Source organism: Haliotis cracherodii, unplaced genomic scaffold (genome assembly GCF_022045235.1).
Source record: "Haliotis cracherodii isolate W230 unplaced genomic scaffold, xgHalCrac1.p SCAF_3, whole genome shotgun sequence".
NCBI classification, from domain to species: Eukaryota; Metazoa; Mollusca; class Gastropoda; order Lepetellida; family Haliotidae; genus Haliotis; species Haliotis cracherodii.
The window spans coordinates 28,753,263-28,778,792 of NW_027266286.1; the positions used below are offsets into that span (position 1 = coordinate 28,753,263).

Consider the following 25,530-nt stretch of genomic DNA (forward strand, 5'->3'; position numbering starts at 1 on the left):
CATGTCAGACCGACCTTTCGCGAACTTTGACCGACCAATGGAATGACTGACGAGAAGTCGACATTAGCCAATCAGAAGGCAGCTTTGTGGTGCTTTATGGCACTAATTTCAAATTGGCGACAATGCTTCGAAATATACTTTGACATCCTCGATTAAAAATTTGAAACCTGTACAAAAGAACATTCTGGAATGACTAATAGATAGATGTATGGATTCAGTCGTTAAGCCTGTAACTATCGTTCGGAATACCCTGTGTTAAAGTTTTCGAGTTTGCATGATTAGAAATCACATTCGGACAGTCACTTTCATGATCTGGTAAGCGACGCTCTAATTGCTCTAATTGGTCGGATGAAAGGTCATTCTGACGTGACCCCAAATGGTATGTCCTCAGATCTTTGTTTAGCGAGAACTAAAATCTGATTTTAATGAGATTGCCTATCTTTATAAGTGATCAAAAGTGTTCTTGTTGGCACAAATAAATACCAAAGGGTACCCTAAAAGCCTGTACACTTTAAAAACAACATTTCTACCCCTAAACTGCATGGATTATATCACACACAACAGCAGCACCATTATGAAACTAGCCCAGCAGGTGTAGCAGAATCTTTCTCATACATTTCAACACACACAAAAACCTGCTGTGTTTGTGAAAATAAATCAAGCCCTAGGTTTCTATTAAGAACAGAACTATTTCTGTAGAACATAATGCTGTAAAAAACACATCTGTGTCAACAAAGACTTGCATATAAATCATTTTTCATTTAATAGCTGTGGTACTGGATAAGTTTCTCACAATATTAATGTAATACCACACAATGCTGTTTGGGTTAATTAGTGGCAGGAATGTGATTCTGTGTTGATACCAGGCAGCCGACCACTTTCATTAACAGTATTGTGCTGGGATTTGACGGAAGTACTTCGTTAGTTAATTAGGTCCCATACTGTGCATCTGCAGTCCAAGTTGGGCACAACTAACACCATGGGTGAGTTTGGTAGATTGATGTGGCTGTAGCCATGGGTTCATGAGTTACATACACGGTCTAAATGCTACTTTGGTGTGTCATGGTATTAAACTGTTTATTTTCCGTTGGTGGTGGGATGCAGTTAAGAAATTAAATGCGGGTGATGAACACAGATTGTCGTTGGGATGGGAAATGAATGTTGATATTGGTTGTGATGTTAGTTTTAAGTATTGGAAAGGATAAGTTATGACATAAGTATAAATTGTATTTATGTGGTACAGTCTATGGAGGCATGGAGTCGTGATGCAGTACTGTCACAATATGTATCTTGTAATACTTAATTTACATTGGGCTTTTTCATGAACATTTTCATGAAGTTTTTCATGAAGTTTTCATGAACTTTTTCTTGGTTTATCCTCCTGCTATCAAATTGTGTGTGTAACTAACATGACTGATTTATTCAGACTGTGTATTGGTATTTTGCAATAAGATTCAGCATTTCTTTAGGACAAATGGACAGTATGGTAATCCAAGTAGTAATCAGATTATGAAAATAACTTTGTGAATTCAATTTTTTTTACAAATATACAAAACTATAATATGAATTCACACATGGGTGAGCATAGAGTGTACCATATTATTAGGTGTAAATTTGCGATGTCTTGATACATCTGTGAATCATGACAGCTCTAGCCATGCTAGCACTAACAATGAAAATAAGATATAATTAGTCCGTGACACCATTAAAATGACTCCATGTCTGTGATTTAAGAGCCAGAGTCTTGTAAAATTCTGTTTGGTCTTGTAAGCACAGCTAATAGTACAGTAGTCTATATGATAAAACTAAATTCTACTGAAAATGTTGTTGGGTCAAAGTTCGGACAAGTAGTTTCTAATGTTTTCGGTACAGACTGATATGTGTTGAAACATGTGAGCATGTAACTGTATAGAAGTGTTTGACACGCAGACATTGCCTTGACATAATCAACAGCCTTCACACTACAGAGAGAGATTAGTGTAATTACCTAACAAGTGTTAGCTACTGGTTTACAGGGGTAATTACACTCACTGCATAATGACAGGAAGTGCTGCCATTTAAGCTGAATTAGTGAAGCGAGGAAGGTGTATTCAGTTAATCAGTGTCCCCACTGCTGCTACCATGGGTACTGCAGACCTGGGCCCCGTTCCACAAAGCGGTCTTAGCGCTAAGTCGATCGTAACTCCCATACTTTAACATAGACTTACAACAGGCGTAGCACTAAGCTCGCTTTGTGGAACAGGGCCCTGGGTATGAAAATGTATTTTTCAATTCAGTGTGTTAACCTACTACCAATCTGTTCACAATGTCATTTTTTGATATTGTAATTTTTGTAATGATTTGTGTTTTAGTTTTTTTAATGCAGACCGCTTTTGTGGTCTAGTGGTAGAGCTTCCCCCGGAGAGCGGAAGGTTCAGGGTTCGATCCCCGTCCGTGTCATACCAAAAGATGTTACTTGTTGTTACCCTGTCTGGTGCTTGGCATTAAGGGACTTAAACAAGGACTGGTCGGCTCGGAGTCAGTATACTGTGTCTGAGTGGAGTATTCATGTTAAACTGCGGCATGGTATCTCAGTGAGCTAGCACTATAAATCGGCATCAGTCCGGACTAGTACAAGCAGCCACGCAGACACGTGCATGCACATCGCTATATAAGTGCAATAATCTTGGACGCGACGTTAAGCCCAATTTCACCTCACCTCACCTTGATTACATAAAGGGCAGTTTCTCATGCATATGTCGAGTTTTTTACATCTACCCTCATGATTTCTCAACCGTAATAGTCTGCCTCTAAACTTGGCAAACATATTTCGAAGCTTTGAACATGTGTGCATCTGTTACGACAGGAAACGTCTTCACATGATATGTTGTTAATGAAGTTAAAATCTTGGATGTTCATGCATAATTCAGTGGTATTGATACAGAAAAGTTATTTTCTGAAACAAATATATATGATATGCCTTTTTCACAAGCTTGAACATCAGATCATGCCATATTGGTGTGATAAGCCTGGGAGGACATGTTTGTACAAGAAACGTCTTCACATGATATGTTGTTAATGAAGTTAAAATCTTGGATGTTCATGTATAATTCAGTGGTATTGATACAGAAAAGTTATTTTCTGAAACAAATATATATGATATGCCTTTTTCACAAGCTTGAACATCAGATCATGCCATATTGGTGTGATAAGCCTGGGAGGACATGTTTGTACAAGAAATTGTGTTATCCACAACCTTTAATCACAAAATATCCAACAAGAAGACAATTCATCGCAAGTACTTTGGTCCAGTAACAAACAGTCGTAAGTCATGTATTGCAGATATCAATGATAGCAATGGGGTGTTTGCGGCTTGTATACTACAAGTGCCCAGTAAACACTGGTCCTCGGATCTGCCATGACAGACACTGGAGTTGCTGGAGTTGCTGGGGTAATGTCAAGTGCTTCTCCTGTTGTTTAAGAGATGATACGACCTATTTGATTGGGGTGACTTTGCTTCATACTTCTCATAATGGTTGTCAACAGGCAGATAAGTGTAGGTATCTATGTCATATTTAGAATCATTTTGTGTCTGTTTTCAAAGGGGGGGCACGTGGGCCAGTCGTCTAAGGCGCTGCGATTCACTGTGCAGAGTTGCGTCCCTTGGGCACGCCAGAAACCTATGACTGTGGGTTCGAATCCCGGTTCGCCCCGATTATGTTTCTAGGTTTTGTCAGCACCATACCCGTGCTCGTGGGTTTCACCGAAGTGGTAAACGTCTGAGACCTGCATCATTTCGGGTTTTCCTCCCACATTAAGCTGTCACGCCGCGATATAACTGGAATACTGTTAAAAGCGGCGTTAAACCCAACTCACTCACTCACTCACTGTTTTCAAAGGGTTTGTTGTAGTTCTGTTTTAATATTCTTTTGAAAGAAAATCTTCTGGGAGGTTATGCTGGTTATGAATGATTACTATTACTAATCTGTAATTCGATTCGCTGTGCCGGGTTGCGTCCCTACTAAGTCCAAACCTATGATTGGAATCCCGGTTCGCCCCGATTATGTTTCTAGGTTTGTCAGCACCATACCCATGCTCGTTTGTTTCACGAAATTGGTCAACGTCTGAGACCTGCATCACTTCGGGCTTTCCACCCACATTAACATGATTAAGCTGACCCACCGTGATGTAACTGGAATACTGTTAAAAGCGGCATCAAACCCAACTCACTCACTCCAGACCTGACCGCCCGATCCATTTAGTCGCCTCATACAACCACATATAGGTTGTTGGGACCTATGTTCTTATGTAACCTGGACCCTGTATGGTCCAATAGATAATGGCATAAGTTGGGATGAGAAATACCCCTAACATATGATACCTAATCCAAAAGCCTCTAAAAATTGATTTCAACATTTTACTTAAACATGCATGTGTGGATAGTTGTAACTGCTGGTTACAGAGGTTTATTTGAGCTGTAGCAACAAGGGATGTGGTAGAACAATGATGATGCCGGGACAATCGTCGTGTTGGTTCCTGTTGACGACAATAATAGACACATGACAACAAAGCATCATGGGTAATCTTGCAGAACAATGAAAACATTTGCATTGTGTGGAGACAAGATAAATCAGTTGTTACCAAACATAATCACTGTATCATTGTGTGTGAAGCTTCCATTATGAATCCATTAGGAACGATGGTTGAGTAAAGACAATATTCAGCTCCCAAATGGACGTCCTTCGCCGGAACATTGGTCATCCATGGCATTAGAGAGTATTGATTCAGCAATTGTAGGATGGAGATACAATCGTTTAAACACCCATGTCGATCGCTTGGATGATTAATATATGACTTGTGTCTCATTGCGGAAGCTTATCCTTGTCCATCGCATGGAATCGGTGGCTTATGTCCGTACTATATTGGCATTACCTAATGAATGTGATTGGTTTCCATGGTAGCAGAAGCGGCAGTGGTGTTGGGACTTTTGTACCCATCAATAGTTCAGGTTCAGGCGTTACGAAGAGTATCACTTAAGGATACTCGTGTTGCATAATTGATTGTGCGTGGTGACTGAAGTGTAAAGACCTCTTTATGGACTAGCAGTTGGGCCAAGCATCAAGCAGCAGCTAACAGCTGTGCTATCATCTACAGAAGGTATTCAGTGTTTAATTTTTCATGTTTGTTTGAAAGTGTGTACCTGACTGTGTTGGGTTAGAATCTAGCCGTGTGACTGACAAACGTTTCAGGTAGAATAGAGTCGACATACTAGTGTGTGATATCTGCTATTGTAGAGGATGTCTCTATCAGCCTATGCATCGTTTCACAAAACAATCTTCCAGTCTTTAACATGTTGAACACAAACCTTTAGTCTCTGACATGAAAATATTGTAAGGTTTTTTTTTGATGAAATTGCCTTCCATGAATATATGTTTATTTATCAAGTATATGTATATCTATGTATGTATTTGAATTCTCCTGTGGGAAATTACACAGAAGAAGGATTGTCTTTTGGTTTATACTTCAAAGAAGCAGAATTAATATCATCATTTTCAGATACTGACACTGGAGAAATCTAATCTAGTGTTTTGTGTGTCTAATTGCAATAGGGATAGTGTTTTGTATGTCTAGAGACCACAGGGATAGTTTTATTTGTCCAGACACCACAGTGATAGTGTTTGTATATCTAGACACCACAGGGATAGTGGTTGTATGTCTAGACACAAGGATAGTGTTTGTATGTCTAGACACAGGGATAGTGTTTGTATGTCTAGACACAGGGATAGTGTATGTATGTCTAGACTCAAGGATAGTGTTTGTATGTCTAGACACTGGGATAGTGTATGTATGTCTAGACACAAGGATAGTGTATGTATGTCTAGACACTGGGATAGTGTATGTATGTCTAGACACAAGGATAGTGTATGTATGTCTAGACACTGGGATAGTGTATGTATGTCTAGACACTGGGATAGTGTATGTATGTCTAGACACTGGGATAGTGTATGTATGTCTAGACACTGGGATAGTGTATGTATGTCTAGACACTGGGATAGTGCATGTATGTCTAGACACAAGGATAGTGTATGTATGTCTAGACACTGGTATAGTGTATGTATGTCTAGACACTGGGATAGTGCATGTATGTCTAGACACTGGGATAGTGTATGTATGTCTAGACACAAGGATAGTGGTTGTATGTCTAGACACAAGTATAGTGTTTGTATGTCTAGACACTGGGATAGTGTATGTATGTCTAGACACTGGGATAGTGTGTGTATGTCTAGACACAAGGATAGTGTATGTATGTCTAGACACTGGGATAGTGTATGTATGTCTAGACACTGGGATAGTGCATGTATGTCTAGACACTGGGATAGTGTATGTATGTCTAGACACTGGGATAGTGTGTGTATGTCTAGACACTGGGATAGTGTATGTATGCCTATACACTGGGATAGTGTATGTATGTCTAGACACTGGGATAGTGCACGTATGTCTAGACACTGGGATAGTGTATGTATGCCTATACACTGGGATAGTGTATGTATGTCTAGACACAAGTATAGTGTTTGTATGTCTAGACACAAGGATAGTGCTTGTATGTCTAGACACTGGGATAGTGTGTGTATGTCTAGACACAAGGATAGTGTATGTATGTCTAGACATTGGGATAGTGTATGTATGTCTAGACACTGGGATAGTGCACGTATGTCTAGACACTGGGATAGTGTATGTATGCCTATACACTGGGATAGTGTATGTATCTCTAGACACAAGGATAGTGTATGTATGCCTATACACTGGGATAGTGTATGTATGTCTAGACACAAGGATAGTGTTTGTATGTCTAGACACTGGGATAGTGTGTGTATGTCTAGACACCACAGGGATAATGTTGTGCTTTACTACAAGGAACACAGAAAGTGTTTTCCTTCACTACAGATCAGTTGGGGTGTATGGGTGGGTACCATCACAACCTAACAATACTGAGTGGTTAAATAATACCTGTGAACTCAGAACATACTGAATGAAACATCTGAGTTTTATGTTCTCTCTGTGGTCCTGTTACCACTCTTTCATGTAACTTAAGGCCTCCAGCTGTGTTGAAGCAGTGGTTTGTTTGAAACACATGACTGAGGCTGGACCAGACTGTGTAGAGAGAGTTCCCCTGTTCCAGACGTATTGTCACGCTGTATGCGAGAGCAGTAACGTAGGAAGGCATTTCAATAGAACTGCAATCAATTCTCCCAGCCTGATGAGGTTTTCGTGTATTGTATTTGCATATCTATTCATTTTCAGTTTGGACAATTGCAATTGGAAGAGAATCACTCCAGCATGGCCAGGATCTTACTTGTAAAAGTTGTATGGCAATATTTTCATACATGTGTTTTTAATATTCATGTGACATGAATAATAGGTCCTGTGAATGTTGTTTCTAAACTTATATCTTGTTGTCCTTGGCTACCGTCATATCACAATTATTTCACCTTTATTGTTTGCTGGGAGTTTCATGAGGATAGGAAGTCTGAAGTGTATATCAGTATATTTGTGATACACAAGGCCATATTGAGATGCTTTCCGCACAGAAAATGTGAATGTCATCATTTGGTGCTCTGGATGTTTAGTGATCGTGATTGATGGAAATGTTCATAAGTTATGAAATGCACCTGAAGGAGGTAACTATGAACTAACCACAATCTTTGCGAGATACAAATTACTTTGCATTTTTGGAATTACGGGAACATTTCAACCAAGTCAGCGAGTCTGACCACTCGATCCCCATAGTCACCTCTTATGACCAGCATAGTCGCCTTTTACCGCAAGCATGGGTTGCTGAAGACCTATTCTACCCCGGATCTTCACGGGTACATTACAGATTGATGTATGTACATAAACATGTGGTGGGGCAGTCAGGTTGGGAGAGTGGTAGCTTGTCTTGATGAACACCCAGCTTATATACATGATATATTTTCCACATACCGTTTTCGACGTAATAAGTGCCCAGGGCGCTTTCAAAATTAGAAATATGGGGTTCTTATTAGAATACTAGGGGCGGTCGGGTAGCCTAGTGGTTAAAGCATTCGCTCGTCATGCCGAATACCCGGGTTCGATTCCCAACATGGGTACAATGTGTGAAGCCCATTTCTGGTGTCCCCCGCCATGATATCGCTGGAATATTGCTAAAAGCGGCGTAAAACATACTCACTCACTCACTATTAGAATATTATTTTGGTTAAAAAAAACAGAGTTGAAAGGTAAATTTCGTTGTTTATGCTGACAGACTGAAATGTTTATATACAACAGATATATTTTTCCAGAATTTAATTGCCCATAATTAAGGGTGCATATAACACATTAGTGCGTATTATACGCGAACAAATAATTCTTGTGTACATTGATCAATCGGAAGGGGTGCTAATTGGGATTGTTCACTAGCCAATATATTAGCAAATATCGCCGTGGGCGCTTATTAGAGCGGGGGCGCTTATTATGTCGAATACGGTATGCAGTATACATAAATGTCCCCCCATTGAGATGTGTCTGTGATATTGCCGGCCAAGCCTGAATCTCTCCTATTGACATAGATAATGTTATGTCTTCCTCTCTCTTTGTTGTAACTGTTGGTCAGAGAAGGTCCCTGTACCTCATGTTACGAATAATAATACTTATATTTATTATACTTAGTGATCGAATCATGACTTCAGTAAAGCTGAAAGAAATTTGTGAATTTGAAGTGGTTTTGACACCACCTCCAAACAGCCTGTGCAGAATTGTGTGCTTTTGGCACGCCAGAAACCTATGACTGTCATGGTCACTCATGCTTGGTGGGTTCGAATCCCGGTTCGCCCCAGTTATGTTTCTAGGTCTGTCAGCACCATACTTGTGCTCGTGGGTTTCACAAGTGGTAAACGTCTGAGACTTGCATCACTTCGGTCTTTCCTCCAACATTAAGCTGACACGTCGTGATATGACAGGAATACTGTTCAAAGTAGTGTTGAACCAAACTCACTCACTCACTCAAATGAAACTAGTGGTGTCTGTTCCTGTTAAAACGAATTTCAAAATTAATGAAAACAATATACTACAAGTACATCATGTACATATAAAATGAAAACAGTGTTTAAAGGGATAAATTACAGTGACAATCAAAAAGTCAGATTTACTGTTATGTATACATACTACATCGATACATGACAAGATTTGAAACTTAGGAATTACATAAGGTTTCACTGAAACATCACAAGAAGTTTCTACAACAGAAATGACCCGAAATGACACACAGGGAGTCAGGTTCAGACATGTCCGAGTTTACACTGTGACCAACTGCTTTGTGGGGTGGAATACATGTACTGGAACATACCTGGTGTTATCTGCCTCAGATCTGGCCACAAGCACCACAAGCCAAACAACCTCTCTTTGTCAACTGATTGTTCTTATCAAGGCAGTACACATTGTTGTAGGTAGTTGTACATGCAGTGTTATATCAGGGCTAGTTGCCAGCCAGAGGCACTTTGATCCAGCTTAATGGTAATTTCACATGAGCAGGGGTGATCAATGCTTTTACTGTAGGCAGACTTTATGACACTGTTTGTCAAGCAAGTATTTCAGGGTCATTAACTGAGTCATTGTTTGGAGATGGGAGCTCCAGAGGGGTTTACAATATGAAATAATTTCAGGTTTGTTTTGTAAAGAGATGGATAAACCTAATAAATTATGTCTGTTTTTTGCAGTTGAGGCAGTAGACCAGTCAGTAAACTGCAGCTTGTAATTCTTCAGATCAATTAACGCCTAAATGTAAATTTATTCTTCAATATGTAACAGCCATGTTTATTTACTGTTGCTAGGTTGAAAGACTGACTAGCTTCAAGGGTATCATGTTTTATGTTTATTTCATTAAATACATATTTAAAAAAGCGTAAAAACCACAGTCATTTATGGGCAAGGGTAACATGTTACCTTTGTTGGGAGTTATTTCCCTTTGATTGGCAGCACTGAATGTTAGATCAGTAAATATAAATTTTTAATGGCAGTTTCATTTGGTTTTGTTAGGCAAAGATGCATCATGATGATTAACTTCTTTTTTTAATACATGGGTCTATATTATTACTTTTTTAACTACAACATATCAAGCGTATTCATCCAAGATAATAATTTTTAATCAAAATTTAATGTCGTTTAGCACGGTTAAATCTTCAGGTAACCTAGTTCTACATAGAAAACACAGCATGTTTATCTTCCAACTCACAGTACTAAGCATTGTTTGTCTATTCTTACCAACTTCTTTGAGAGGCATTTAGAAGTTGGAGGACTAAGTACGGATAAGATTTATGAATGAACAACTTCTTTATTACAATTAGGAGCGACGTTTCGGTGTAGGTTCAGGCAAGTGAGGGACCTGCTTGTTTGATAACGGTGTTAGAACCTACACCGAAACATCGCTTCTAATTGTAATAAAGAAGTTGTTCATCCATAAATCTTATCCTTACTTATTCTTACCAAGATTCCTGTTACACACATAGCTATTTTCATAGACTGACAGTATTATTTATCTGAAGCCTTTATCAGTTTGGCAACCAGAAGCCATTGACAACAAGTTTTTAAAATATATATCATGGCATTAACCTTCATTCATTTTTTTATGAAACTGGATTAGTCATAAAACATTTGTTTACATATTATACAACATGTACAAATCTATGATCATCATGTTCACGTATACATTACATTAAGAGTTTTGTCCCTTTAGTGTGCCAGCATCCTATGATTCTGGGTTCGTATCCCAGGTTTTGCTCCTAGAGATAAACCACCTGCATTACTTTCAGCCCTCTCCCCCAAACTACGTGATTTAACTGAAGTAGTGTTCAAGGCAGTAGGAGACCCATAAAGAAAAAAAAACCAAAATGAAAAAGCATAAATCTTACGCCACCCAAAGAGTCGAGGTGATGACAGAAGAGATTAAGTAGTGCTACTTAGCTGATGTTCAGCAAGCCGGAGATAATAGCCGGATTAGTGACAAGTGCAGATTACGTTATAGCCTAATCGGATAGAGACTTGACAAATCAATAACTGCACCAAGCCTGCTGCTATAGAATGTAAGGTAACAAGGTGTGAATGAATCTTGTTGTGAGGGACAGGCAGGGCCAGTTTGTTTGCTTATGTTTTCATCGATCGAACACCTAGGGAAAGAAAAACGTTGTCATGTTTGCCTGGTTGAAACGGTATTGATTGTCGGCAGTAGTGCCGATGGTTGATTGACGTCGTGGACGCAGGCAGGGAGGAGAGAGAGTGTGTTTGTTGTGGTTACACTGCTAGTGGGATCCCTCAAGTGTCTCCATGGCCGGGTTTCAATCCCACTGTCAAGATAGCTATGGACAATGATGAAGATGGACATTAAACAAAATGGAAGTTACTTTTTGGAATTTTCTACTTGGTTTGTCATTTGATTTATTGGTAAGTTGGTGATTTTGTTCACTATTGAATATTTGGAAATGAAAATTGGTTGATTGCAGACTTTTGTACATTGTGCAGGCATTTATGAATAGCATTTTTTCAGAAGCAAAATTATCATGTGGATGGGTCTAGTTTACTAATATATTTGTAACCTGTCAGAATGCTTGACACTACAGTACTTGGGAGTAAGTTTATCAGCAGACAATACTGACAGAATTCTTCATGATGACTTATGAGGTATTATTTTCATATTTCTATGAAATTGAAATACGCAAAAGAAAATTAGGAATCAATCACACATTGTGAAGTTTCCAATCTACAGATGACATAGCTCTAGGTTTATCGCCATGCATGAGAAGCTTTCTTATAATTTACTTAAATATGAAAGCAATTAAATTCTTTTTTTTAGGATCTGTCAACATGAAAAACAGAAAAATGAAAATAAAATGAAATAGTCTTTTCTGATATTTTTTAATTTTGCCGTTTTTTATTGAAACACAAGTAACCATGAAATATCACTTGAATTATTTTGTGAAGTTCGAAATACACAGCAAAGTTTGAAGCAATGTAGACCTATAAGAGTTATTGCCATCTGAATGACTTATCTCTTTGCACAGTTGTTCGGTGGGGCACATGGTGACATTCATGTGTCTCAGGAGTGCAGTTGAGATTTTAGCCCTAGAGAATTGTGTGTTTGAATCAGAGGCATCTTGTGATTTTGATACTTCTGAATGATCAATTATAAAGAAGTGCCTTCCAAGGTCATGGTAGAATGTTGAATATTCTGTATTTTAGACAATTATGAGAACATAGTATTGACACATTTATGGGAGCTAATAAGGGTATTTTGACTTGCCAGTGATTATTTTTGCATGATATGTGACAACTACATGATATATGTAAAGCAACATTTATTAACCTGAAAACATATAAGGTCACTCCCTAAAGATAGCTTTAACATTAGATGAACTCGGGATAGCAGGTTGACGCTAATACATGTTTGTGTTGTATAACATATGTGTCATCCATGTGGATATACTTCCAGGTGTACACGGGGCGTGGGGTCACTTAGCCTAGTGGATAAGGTATTCGCTCATAACACTAGGGGGGCACGGGTGGCCCAGTCATCTAAGGCGCCGCGATTCACTGTGCAGAGTTGCGTCCCTTGGGCACGCCAGAAACCTATGATTGTGGGTTCGAATCCCGGTTCGCCCCGATTATGTTTCTAGGTTTGTCAGCACCATACCCGTGCTCGTGGGTTTCACCGAAATGGTAAACGTCTGAGACCTGCATCACTTCAGGCTTTCCTCCCACATTAAGCTGACACACCGTGATATAATTGGAATACTGTTAAAAGCGGCGTTAAATCCAACTCGCTCACTCACTCACTCCAGGTGTACACTGGGCGGTGGGGTCACTTAGCCTAGTGGATAAGGTATTCGCTCATAACACCGAAGACCCAGGTTCAATTCCCAACATGGGTAGAATGTGCACTAGGGCTGGGAGGGGTAACTCGGGTACCCGGGTCGGTGGGTACTGAGTAGGACCCGGGTACCCACATGACTACCCGGACCCGTGGTTAGTCACGTGGTATATTGTTTAATGACAAAAAGTATCTAGAACTCTATGGTTACACTACAAGTCACTAATGTTCACATTTCTTTCTGACTATGCACCCATTCCTTCATAATGATTTTTCATATGGTTGAATAAAGATATAACTTAATTCAACTTCAGTGTATGCATGACCAGATTGTTTAATACATGTATCTAAATACGTTTTGCCAGGGCTATGGTAAAACAAAATGCCCAATCAAACATTTTGTACCTATCTCTTGAGACCTACAGTGGGTACCCGGGTAGTGAATTCGGACTAGTCCCAGCCCTCTCTCCATGTTTAAACATGTCAGCATTGGTATTCCTGACATGTCACGTACATGACAGACAAGACATTCATGGCATGTAACTTGTGGATGTACTTCCAGGTCTAAACATGTCAGCAGCTGTGGCCGTGCCGCCCCGTATTGAGGTGTCCGACACTTCCCAGAAGGAGGCCGACTACGATGACGACTTTGAGGACTTCGATAAAGAATTGGACTCCTTCATAGCCAGCGAGGACAGCTCTCAGAGCGACAACAAGGCTGCCGACGATAATGTAAGGTTCTCGGTGAAAACACCAGTGGAGTTAGTTGCCTCATAATTTCAAAAGAACTTGTATTTGAGGCTTGAAATATGGTCCATCCATCTGTTTTGGATATTGTTAAGGTTACAGTACTGTACCTTCTCTAATTCAGTGGGCTGACTGAAATGAGGATTGGATGGTTACAATGTGTGACATGGGTGATAGTGTTACCTCTGTAATGGAAATCACTACAGTTGACCAAACTTGATCATTACAGTCTACAACATTAGCCAATAGTCGGAAGCCAAGCCTAGAAACATTCTTTTGAGTCTAGTAAGTTCAGCTAATAACAGTCCGTATGATAACAGGGGCGATGGGGTAGCCTCGTGGTTAAAGCGTTCTCCGAAGACCCGAGTTCGATTCCTCACATAAGTACAATGTGTGAAGCCCATTTCTGGTGTCCCCCGCCGTGATTATGCTGGAATATTGCTAAAAGCGGTGTAAAACAATACCCACACACTCACCCATATAATAACACTAAACTCGAATGTAAATGATGCTTCAATGTTGTGGGCTAGGGACTGGAAGGTTTTTTTCACAGACAGTTATCAAAGGCTTCATACTTTTGCATAAAACAACATTCACACAGTCAATCAATGTGTGTTTTCTTCATCCAGGAGTCCAGCAGGAAGCAGAGTACGGAGTCGTCGGACAGCCAGCCAGAGAAGGGTACAGAGGAGATTGAGAAGGGGCAGAAGGAGTACTCCAGCCCCCCACACAAGACGTCTGAGTCGGATGCAGATGACTACACTTTCAGTGATGACCAGAAGCGGGCCATGAGGGAGCTGATAGCACAGAGACAGGAGAACGACTTCCCTGGTGGGGCTGTGTAAAATTTTCTTACTCTCTGTCTTCACTGGCTCCATCGCTTACATGGGGCGTTCAGGTAGCCTAGTGGTTAAGGTGTTCGCTCGTCACACCGAAGACATGGCTTCGATTCCCGACATGGGTGCAATGTGTGAAGCCCATTTCTGGTGTTCCCCGCCGTGATATTGCTGGAATATTGCTAAAAGCAGTGTAAAACCATACTCACTCACTCACTCCACCGCTCACATACGTGAACTGTTTAGCTATGAAGGACTTATTAATCATTAGTCTTGTGAAATACCAGTTCATTCTGATTTATGAACAAAATGAACATGAGGGACTGGTCATTTATAATAGGGAGGGGTGAGGGGAGGTCATGAATAAATGTTACCTAAAATCGGAGGGGGGGGTAGTGCAAAATATGATGCAGTCCTAAGACTATCCCACCACCCACCACCCACCACCCACCACCCATGCGCACCACCAACCAATAATACATGAACAGTCTAATGGAATGAATAAGAGGTAATTTTTCAGTGTCTAGACAAAATTGACAAGGCTTCTGTGGAGGGTCACATTCAAACCTCATTTGTACGAAGACATCGAGGCAGTATGTTTTCCGCTGTATCTTTAAGTGTCATTTGGAAGCTGTTGTGTCAAGTTGACATGAGGATTTCAACTTCTGTATTCTTCCAAGGCTATGTTCCGGTACAGTGCCAGTACCTATATCAAGCACATGATAATGGATGATGATACTTGTATCTGTACCGAAATGTGTCGCTTGGTGAACAAAGATACCTTGAACATTTTCTTGAAAAAAAAATAAAATGAAATAAATAAAATAAAGTACCTTCCACCTCACAACTTAGAAATATGTGTTGTGAATGATTATTTTGACATTCCATACACTATTAGAAGTGCAGCCTTTATTTACCAAGGACTGTAATGTTGGTATGGACCAGTACTGTAAGATGTGTTGATGCTGGGTTGCAGATGAGGATCCCCCGGAGTACGATGTGAAGGACCGGCTGATCCAGCTGAACGCAGAACTTGCCCAGGAGTCCGACCCCGGAGAGAGGGCACACAAGGTCGGCTTCAAGGAGACTCTTGTCGATCTGGTCGCCCCGCCACCAGACTTCAGTGATGATGAAGATTCTCAGAAAGGAAAATCCAATCCTACAAGTCCTCGTGAAACCGAGGTTGTGTCCAGCAAGTCCTCTGTAAATCCGACCTCAAAACCCACAGATGGCAAGAAAAAAACTGTGGTAGTGGAACGTGAGGGTAAATTTGAGGTGGTGAACATTGACGATTTAACTCCTACCGAGCGGCAGATGTATGTCTGTGACCCTGACCCTGACCCTGACCCTCCAGCTAAGGAGGGAGGGCCAAAGAAAAATTTAAACAATTGTAACATACATGAAAAATCAAAACAGCCTTCTCCTCCCAAACAGCCAAGACCAGCTACAGCAAACGGTCACACAAATCGTCGAGCACTTCGACCAGTGCAAAGCAAGCAACGACCAAAGTCGTCAGCAAACCAGGTCAGCAATGAGAGCAGGTCGTTGGAGAACTTTTCCTACACATCGCCTTATGCTCTTTCAGCGGAACAGAAGGAGCTTGCCCGACAACGAGCAAAGGCAATGGAGGATCATAAGCGAGAGCAGGATAGACGGAAACGGGAGGAGCAAGAAACTGAACAGCGGGAGAGTGATGATGCATTCCGGGCCTGGTTGAAGCAGAAGACAGAAGAAATCAGAAAGAGGCGAGAACGAGATCTGGAGGAAAAGAGGAAAGAGGAACGGACCGATAAGGTGACTTTTTTGTTGGTGTCCGTATTGGGCTGTTGGCATTGTTACTGTTGCTGTTAATTCTGGTGTACTGTTGTATGTTGTAGTCACTTGGGGTAGCAATTCACCAGATGAATTGTGATACATGACCCACAACAGTGTAGTAAGATGCAAGTGTGACACAATGTCTAGATAGTCAACTGTTTTCACAGACAACAATTATTCCCTAGATCACTTGATATGATGTGTTCTGCAGTGACTTTGACTATAACTTATCAAAATCTTGTGCAGAGTTGTGTCCCTTTGACAGACATGGTCCACAGGTTAGGTGTTTGAATCCCAATTTTGTTTTCTTGATCTCACCATTCCCTTTTGGTGATTTCCACTTAATGGTTAACATCTGATTCACATAAAACTGACACATTTCCTTGCTTTGGTAAAAAAAATAACAAAACTCTTTGTAGGCGTATATAATGCGCACCCCGTTTAGATTGTTGTATTTGTTTTTATAAATGTGCATTATGCACAAGAAAGTACAGTCCTTTTCAAAGAGTTATGTATGACCACATCTAGGCTTTGAAACTGACATGTAGCCTCATTGAAATGTATCACTATTTTTTAAAAATAACTTTAAAATAAAAAGACAAAAAACAACTATTTTTTTATAGCATTTAAAATGGGTCATGTGTCATGAGATGTGTATCCACAGTAATTTAGCTGTATCTATATTCAGCTACGAATTCCTGTGATGTTTTGTCTTGTATTGTCACAGATGTTATTGTGTATCAAATCTTTCTAATTATCATTAGGTTTTTTCCAATAGCTTCAAAAAGAGTTATAAATTTGGTACGGCCTTTTCAAATAATAAAGACAAATACCATGTTTCTATATCTGCTTTTCCAAGAATTATTATTTTAAAAAGTCGCTGTTCAATCTAAACAAATACTATGGTTCAGTCTATTAGTTAAAATGATGACGAAATCAAGTCATCTATCAGCAAACAATGGCAAAAGAATTTAATAGTTGAAAAATATTTTGAAATGACTTTTTTTTTACACAAGTTCATAGAATACATATTTTTGCAAAAAGATTTTTTTCTTTGAGAATATCCCCCTACAAAAGATCTTTTCAGTGAGAAGCTTGGCTAGATGTTAACAGTAACATCATCTGAGCCTGGCAGATGCTGGGCTGTTTTTTTGAGTACATGAAATGTAGATTCTTATTTGTTTTTCCGTGGCGAATCAGGATTGGTCGGATGGAGAAGCAGACTCTTTCACAGTAAGACATTTCATTACAAATTTATAACTCTTTTGCCATTCTTATTTGTGAACGTAGATGCACACGCTGCCTCTGGTGATGTCGATGTGCATGGTGCATGTTCCTCTGCACACCCAGTCCCATGTTTTAACCAACAATTAAATCCTGCAAACTTACAAAACCCAGGCTGTAAGTGTCCAATTTCTGCCACCCAGTGAAACCACTGAGCACTTTAAATAGGACCTGTTTTGACCAATCAGATGGATAACGCAAGAAAGGAAAAGGAGCCAATCAAAACACTCCGTTTACAATAGCCTGTAAATGTGCCACAAATGTCCTATCAATTACATTGTTGAGGTGTGTTTTTGTCAAAGTATGTATTGAAAAATAGAATTATGTGAGAAATCAATGGATGAAGAAACATTTTATCATATTATGTACCGTATTCGACGTGATAAGCGCCCAGGATGCTCTCAAAATTAGAAATAGGGGGCTCTTATTAAAATATTATTTTGGTGAAAAAAAACAGAGTTGAAAGATAAATTTCGTGGTTTATGCTGACAGCCTGAAATGTTTATGTACGGCAGATATATTTTTCCAGAATTTAATTGCCTTGAATTAAGGGTGCATATAACACAGGAGTGCGTATTATATGCGAATGAATAAGTCTTGTTTATTTTGATCAATCAGAAGGGGTGCTAATTGGGATTGTTCACTAGTAGCAAGTATAGTAGCAAATATCGCCGTGGGCGCTTATTAGAGCAGAGCGCTTATTACGTCGAATACGGTATTTTAAGAGATCACATTACTCTATGATAAGATATCGAAGGTTTGCTATCATGGGATAGGGAGCTATCTCGAACATTTGAGCATGGGTTCAGGGATGTAAACATTCATTACACTAGTTAGATAGTTGCAGACAGTTAACTTCCTTCAAATAGTGGGATCTAATATTTAGTGTACCTCGATCTTTACTTTATCTTTAGAGTTATCTTGTGGAAATTAGGTATTATCTACAACAGAAAATTGTTAACATGGTTAAAATCCTGAAAAAATAGTCCCCCAAAATATAAGTTGTAAATTAAATTTTTCCTCTAAGTTATTTTAAGGTGTCTTTGTGGTTTAAGCTCTTAAAATATAAACTCCTTGCTCCCTGAAATATGAAATATATTTCAATGAGTCCTAAGGTCTAATTACTTAATCTAATTTTAGACAATAACTATGCTGGGAGTCCCTTTGTATATTGATTGTGTACAAAATAATGAATGTCAAAGTTTGTTTTTTGTTGCCCCAAATCAAGACTTAAAGGAAGTTATTTTCTTAAAATCTTTTTACACCTTTTATCTTTGCTGTGCAGTGTGTATTCTTTGTCATGGAAGTGAATCATTCTAACAGGTGGTGGTCAAACTGACTTGTGGTTGTTGCGTAGGCTGGTGGGGTATGTCATCTAACCCATCAATATTTCATCATTGAAATTGAATGACCTGAATTTCTTTGTGGTAGACTATATATATTTATTGTTTTAATTTATGGTCAACCTTGAAAAGCCTTGAATTGTCCTTGAAAAGCCTTGAATTGTCCTTGGAATCATGTTGTGTACCAGCCATTTCCTGTCCACAGTTACATTATTATACCCAGACAACTCTTCTCTATATGACTTAGACATCAAGACAAGGCAAAAAGTTCCCATTTCTCTCCGAGGTGTGCACACCCTCTTTTGAAACATAATGAACAGTCATACTTTTGGAAATTTTTATGGGTGACCTTGTGTAAAACGTTAACATATAACAATACTATAACCAACTCATTGGGTGGTACATTTTCAACAAAATAACACATTGCCAAATAACAAAACACATCCCTACTTTTCAAAGAAGCTGTATCTAACCTTGTACTGGGTAACAGAAGAGCTTATGCCCTGTGCCCATGGTGAAAAAAGTTCCCTAACCCTTACAAGGGTAATATAACTATGTATATATCCACTAAAACCCAAAATATCCATACATGATTTCCTCTGGCTGCAGGTATATAAATAGTGTACAAAACAAAATGTCTGACTACTGAACCATTTTGTCAATCAGAAAAACCAGCTGGAGCAAGAGGAGCCAGCTCTGCAATCTTTCCAACCGTTGTTCCAGGTACACTGCCGAGTGTCGCCACCGCCGCCGCCTCTAGAGGCATAGTAGCTGCATGTGCTTGTGTCCTCTGTTGTGTTACCATGGTAGTGTGATCATTATAACCCTAGACGTTTTTTGAGTCAGCCTGTGATGTTGCTAGACTCAATTATAGTTGTAGTGTAGGTGAATGTGTGATATTCTAGGGGTAAAAAATAAGGGAACAAGTGGAATACAGCTTCCTGCTGTGTTGGGTTAAAAAGTTCAGGTCAACACATGTCCAAGAATGAAATGTTCTAACTTGGTCTTATTAAACTCAGATCTTTTAGTCCGATACGATACCTGTCTGCGTGAAGATGACCCAGGACACCTCCAAGGGCAGTCACATCAGGGGGAAGTTCTAATCAGCCAGTCAGCATTGTTACAAATCAATTTCTGAATCATTGCGGTTGCAATATGATGCCGACCTCTGATAGTGCTATGGGTATCGGAGTAGAAGATCTCATTTTAATAACTGAGTATCTTTTTTGTCACTACGTTATGCTGTTTTCTTCAATAGCTTTTCTCTTATCTTTTCCATGAGTAAAATTCTATTTGTAAAATTGCATCAGTGTTATGTCAGGGAATTGGGTGGCCCACTCATCTAAGGCACTGCAAGTCACTGTACGGAGCTCAGGCTGCAGAAACCTTTGATGATGGGTTCAGATTTCAGGGTTGCCCTGACTTGTTTTACCCATGTTGCCAGAATGTTGGCCTGGGTTCTCAAGTTCCCCGCGCCATCCTTTCATGAAAGTAGTTGACTTGAATATTAAAGAAAAGCATTTCAATACCTGTGGAGCACAAATTTCACCTTAAACGTAAGAGATGACACCCACCCATTGTTGATGACACCCTCCCCAGTTTGAAGATTGCTGTAGACTTTTCTTGTTATGAAACTACTCCAGGAGTGTATCATGAAGGCATCGCCGCAAATCTGTGTCATAATGACGGTGTCGGTTACCAGAGTTTACTTCACAAAATGATTGGCTAGGCCTACCAGTGGTCATGTGATCTGATCGGACAGAACCTCCTGGATCTGACCTGGATTCGAGATTTTGAAATGCAGGGTACACAAGGTGTCTTGACCAAGTCAATCAGCATGGTTTTGTTTTGAAAATGGCTAACAAGTGAAAAACAATATAAATAGTAAGTCAAATAGATTTGAAATAGAACTGACCTGACAAATATGAGTTTATATAGTTGTAATGTTAGAGCATGTTGAGTCAAATGTTTCCTTCTTCCTCCTGTCAGTCTCCATCTATCATCCATGTGCTTGTGAGTGACCTAAGCTGTGCAACTGTCTATGTATTTGTGCTTCAGTTTGTTTGTGTTGGCTTTCTGATGTGTATATCCATCTTGATATCTATCTGTACATTCTAGTGCCAGTAGATGTATTTATTAGGGATGTCACAATGCGATATGTAATTTGCTCTATTTGGCTGTGGGTGCTATCAACCAGTTTGTGTTTAACCTGTATAGCAGTATAGTCAACAAACACATGGGTGTGACATATATGGAGATCAAAGACACCCTGAAACACTTTATATTAACACAAGTAAAATGTATTGACTCTCTGACAAAAACGGCATATTGTAACCGTAGGTTTGTCGTTGTATGACCCTTCTACCTCAGCCACTCAAAGTATAAGTCAGAATTGCTGCTGAAGTCTGATTATTGTAGATGGAATTCTTGAATATTACTTACAAGAGGTCCTCAGATCTTATCAACTCTAACCACTTTTTCTGACTCCGAGGGGGCATGGGTGGCCCAGTCGTCTAAGGCGCCGCGATTCGCTGTGCAGAATTGCGTCCCTTGGCTACGCCAGAAACCTATGATTGTGGGTTCAAATCCGGGTTTGTTGCGATTATGTTTCTAGGTTTGTCAGCACCATACCCCTGCTCGTGGGTTTCACCGAAGTGGTAAACGTCTGAGACCTGCATCACTTCGGGCTTTCCTCCCACATTAAGCTGACACGCCATGATACTGGAATACTGTTCAAAGCGGCATTAAACCCAACTCACCTACTCAGATTCCAAATTCCAATATACAGAGAACGGACAACTAACTAAATACTATCGATGGTAATGTTAGCTTCTCCATCCAAATAATGTTTGACGACATGCGAAATGAGTCACAACCCTTATGTCAATAACTAAATTCCAGTCCCTCGATGTCTATATTCATTTTGCGTTATCAAACTCTTCTTGTCTAACTTCTTTGATAATTGTCTAATATAACTTGGTTAACTACCTAAGTTCATCAGTCTATGGAACATGGGATGGCTATGAATACTATATAAGACTGGGAGGTGCCAGAAAACCCTTAATCAGACCCTTCCGTGCAAGTAGCAGGTTTTTAGTCATGTCAAAACTGACCATTTACTCCATCTTGCTATCCCCAAGAGAATCATCTTCGGTCTCACAGGTTGACAGCTCTTACCACAACAGTCACCAGACTTGCCTCTATTTACCCTTTGCATATTTATCCTAGACCTTTGTAGAATTTCATAAACAACATATGAAGTTAAAATTTCGTAGCTCGATCGTAGTGCCACCAGTGGCGATTGCCAGTTTTGTCACTTCTATTTTCCTCCTAATGACCAATCAGATTCAACCTCTCATATCATTTGCTTCAAACAAAATGGCTGCACCCAGTCAAGACGATCTGATCGATAATCAAGGTCTTTTTGTAATAAAATGCGTCTTACTTTGCGAAGTACATCAAATCACTTGATTAACTTGATTAAAAATATAAAAAAATGTGAAAGACATTTGTCCACGCCCAGTTGACTGAAATCTTCATGGCAGTCGCCATGTTGTTTATGAACCGAATGTCGATTTCATAATGCGATTTTGATTAGACTATGAATAGACTCGTTAGTCCAGCCAAAATATAACTCCATAATTCCAGCCAAGTTTGGCAATGGTGGAAACGGGACTTTTATAGTCAGTTAACTCCCTTGCCTTGGGAAGATGAAGCCATGTGTTTCACAGAGTTGCTCACAAACTAACCAGTGTATTAACGTATGCAGTAAGTCCAGCCTGCCAAATCTACCCATCCCCTATCTACGACCTTGACTTGGGTGGGTAGATAATCAGTTGTTGTGTTCTTTATGAACATGTTGAAGATCTCTTTTTCAGTTTTAGAAATGTTACCTGTTATTGTGTCTATTATGTTAAAAGAATTGTGCTTGTTGTTTTCATGTCCTAGGTTTTAGCCCTTTTCAGACCTGTATTATTTTATGTGCCTGATGTAGACTTTTTTCTGTTATATTTCAAATATTAAAGTGAGCTACAGAGCCTAATGGCTCTATTTTTAACACAGCTGTTGTTGAAAAGCTTCCAGAAAATATTCATTAATGACTGGTCCCTTTACATTTTTCTGCAGTAAAGTCTCAAGCCAAACTTTAACACAATAAGATATTTATTTTGTGGGGTGGTCAAAGCTTGCATATGAGACTGGGTTAACATTCTCCTTTCTGTCTTGTTAGATATTGGTAATACACCGATATGCCCAGATTGGACAAGAGTTGGCTGGGAGTGTGAAACAGTCTTATTTTGTCCAGCCCTACCTTCTCTTGACGTATGCCCTTGTGCTAATGGCACGGTGTGTTTCAGAAGGAAGAGAATGAGGTGGCATTCCGAACATGGCTGAAGGAGAAGCGCCTCCAGATCCAGCGGGACAAGCTGCTGAAGCATCGCCAAGACCAGGAGATGAAGGATGGCTACCAGACTGTTTCACGGGATGAGTGTGACAAGGCATTTAAAGAGTAAGTCCTCCTCATCATGCCATGGTTGCCTTCTTTTTTCCTTAAAACAAATAGCCACATATCCTTTTTTCAGCCAATATTTTTCCATTTTGGCCAGTAAGCAATTTTTTTATGGACTTTTCACTCCTCACTCACTCACTCTCCATCACTCATGTGCTTCTTGTGCTGCAGGTGGATTAAAAAGAAGAACATAGAGAGCAGGAAGATGAAGGTCGTCGAGAGACAGAAGAGTCGCTCAGCTCGTATTTCTGCCAAACGCTCTCGCAGATCAGCCAGTCTGCTCCGAGCCATCCGCAACTCCCAGTCATTCCAGTACGTTGACTACTACGGCTACAGGTTCTGATGGACTGACGGTCCGTGCCATCTAAGTCAGTCAAGCAGCAGATAGGGGTTGTCTCAATAGTTAAAAGGTGTTTTGTTGTGTGGGAACAAGTGCTCATGTTTGTAAACCATGTTGTTCAAGGAGATCAGTGGTTGTTTTAAGAATAACTACAACATTTATGAGACAGAAATGAATTTTTAATCTTTTGAACTTGAAACAACCCCTAAGAAAGATTTGCTAAAAATCAACTCAGCTATCTGTGATCAAGTATTTCAGGGATTTAATGTGGAGAAAAGTCAAATTTTGTCATTTGTATATTTGTATTTCATAAGGACATGTTTAATGGATAAAATTATTCTCCAACACAGCAAATTCAGAATTTTGGAGCTATGTCAAACTTGCATATATATATATGCAGTTTCACAATTACATGAAGATGACCCTGACCTGCACAGTTGTCTCCCTTTGACTAAAAAGAGACCTGTTATTCAGACTGTATAAAATGCGCATCTCAATGAAGTTTCAGATGTTTGAATTAAACATCATACATGCGTTGCCTGTACTGTGGTAGCCAGAACAGACTGGCAGTTTCAGATGAAGATATGGGCAGTATTGTTACTTGGCGAATAACGTCCTTGTTAGATATCACTAATACACCACCACCACAAACACCAGCTGGAGGCCAGGTCTATAACATCATCAGAGCTTCTTACAGTTTGTCCCCCCTAGGTAATACAGTTTCTCCCCCCTAGTAATACAGTTTCTCACTTCTTGGTAATACAGTTTGTCACCCCTAGTAATACAGTTTGTCACCCCTAGTAATACAGTTTGTCCCCCCTAGTAATACAGTTTCTCCCCCCTAGTAATACAGTTTCTCACTTCTTGGTAATACAGTTTGTCACCCCTAGTAATACAGTTTGTCACCCCTAGTAATACAGTTTGTCACCCCTAGTAATACAGTTTGTCACCCCTAGTAATACAGTTTGTCACCCCTAGTAATACAGTTTCTCCCCCCTAGTAATACAGTTTCTCACTTCTTGGTAATACAGTTTGTCACCCCTAGTAATACAGTTTGTCACCCCTCGTAATACAGTTTGTCACCCCTAGTAATACAGTTTCTCCCCCCTAGTAATACAGTTTCTCACTTCTTGGTAATACAGTTTGTCACCCCTAGTAATACAGTTTCTCCTCCCTAGTAATACAGTTTCTCACTTCTTGGTAATACAATTTGTCACCCCTAGTAATACAGTTTCTCCCCCCTAGTAATACAGTTTGTCACCCCTAGTAATACAGTTTCTCACTTCTTGGTAATACAGTTTGTCACCCCTAGTAATACAGTTTCTCCCCCCTAGTAATACAGTTGCTCACTTCTTGGTAATACAGTTTGTCCCCCTAGTAATACATTTTGTCCCCCCTAGTAATACAGTTTCTCCCCCCTAGTAATACAGTTTCTCACTTCTTGGTAATACAGTTTGTCACCCCTAGTAATACAGTTTGTCACCCCTAGTAATACAGTTTGTCACCCCTAGGAATACAGTTTGTCACCCCTAGTAATACAGTTTGTCACCCCTAGGAATACAGTTTGTCACCCCTAGTAATACAGTTTCTCCCCCCTAGTAATACAGTTTCTCACTTCTTGGTAATACAGTTTGTCACCCCTAGTAATACAGTTTGTCACCCCTCGTAATACAGTTTGTCACCCCTAGTAATACAGTTTCTCCTCCCTAGTAATACAGTTTCTCACTTCTTGGTAATACAATTTGTCACCCCTAGTAATACAGTTTCTCCCCCCTAGTAATACAGTTTGTCACCCCTAGTAA

The 25,530-nt window shown here is 39.8% G+C and overlaps 1 protein-coding gene across 6 annotated transcripts in view; it reads left to right on the top strand.

Annotated features, from left to right (window-relative positions):
* The window catches only part of LOC139473755 (coiled-coil domain-containing protein 181-like), a 30,682-nt gene extending 6,010 nt beyond the window's left edge, over positions 1-24,672 (top strand). Inside the window, exons 1-8 of one of the 6 annotated variants that reach the window (XM_071256493.1) lie at positions 11,362-11,433; positions 13,419-13,588; positions 14,233-14,434; positions 15,416-16,233; positions 17,455-17,487; positions 19,548-19,604; positions 23,240-23,388; positions 23,560-24,672. In XM_071256493.1, the coding sequence (XP_071112594.1) occupies positions 13,427-13,588; positions 14,233-14,434; positions 15,416-16,233; positions 17,455-17,487; positions 19,548-19,604; positions 23,240-23,388; positions 23,560-23,731 (1,593 nt within the window). In that variant the 5' untranslated portion in view covers positions 11,362-11,433; positions 13,419-13,426 and the 3' untranslated portion in view covers positions 23,732-24,672. Of the gene's footprint in view, positions 1-11,361; positions 11,434-13,418; positions 13,589-14,232; positions 14,435-15,415; positions 16,234-17,454; positions 17,488-19,547; positions 19,605-23,236; positions 23,389-23,559 lie in introns of those variants that run through there. The other 5 variants (XM_071256491.1, XM_071256494.1, XM_071256495.1 and 2 more) reach the window with 5 other exon arrangements.
* The last annotated feature ends 858 nt before the right edge of the window (positions 24,673-25,530 follow it).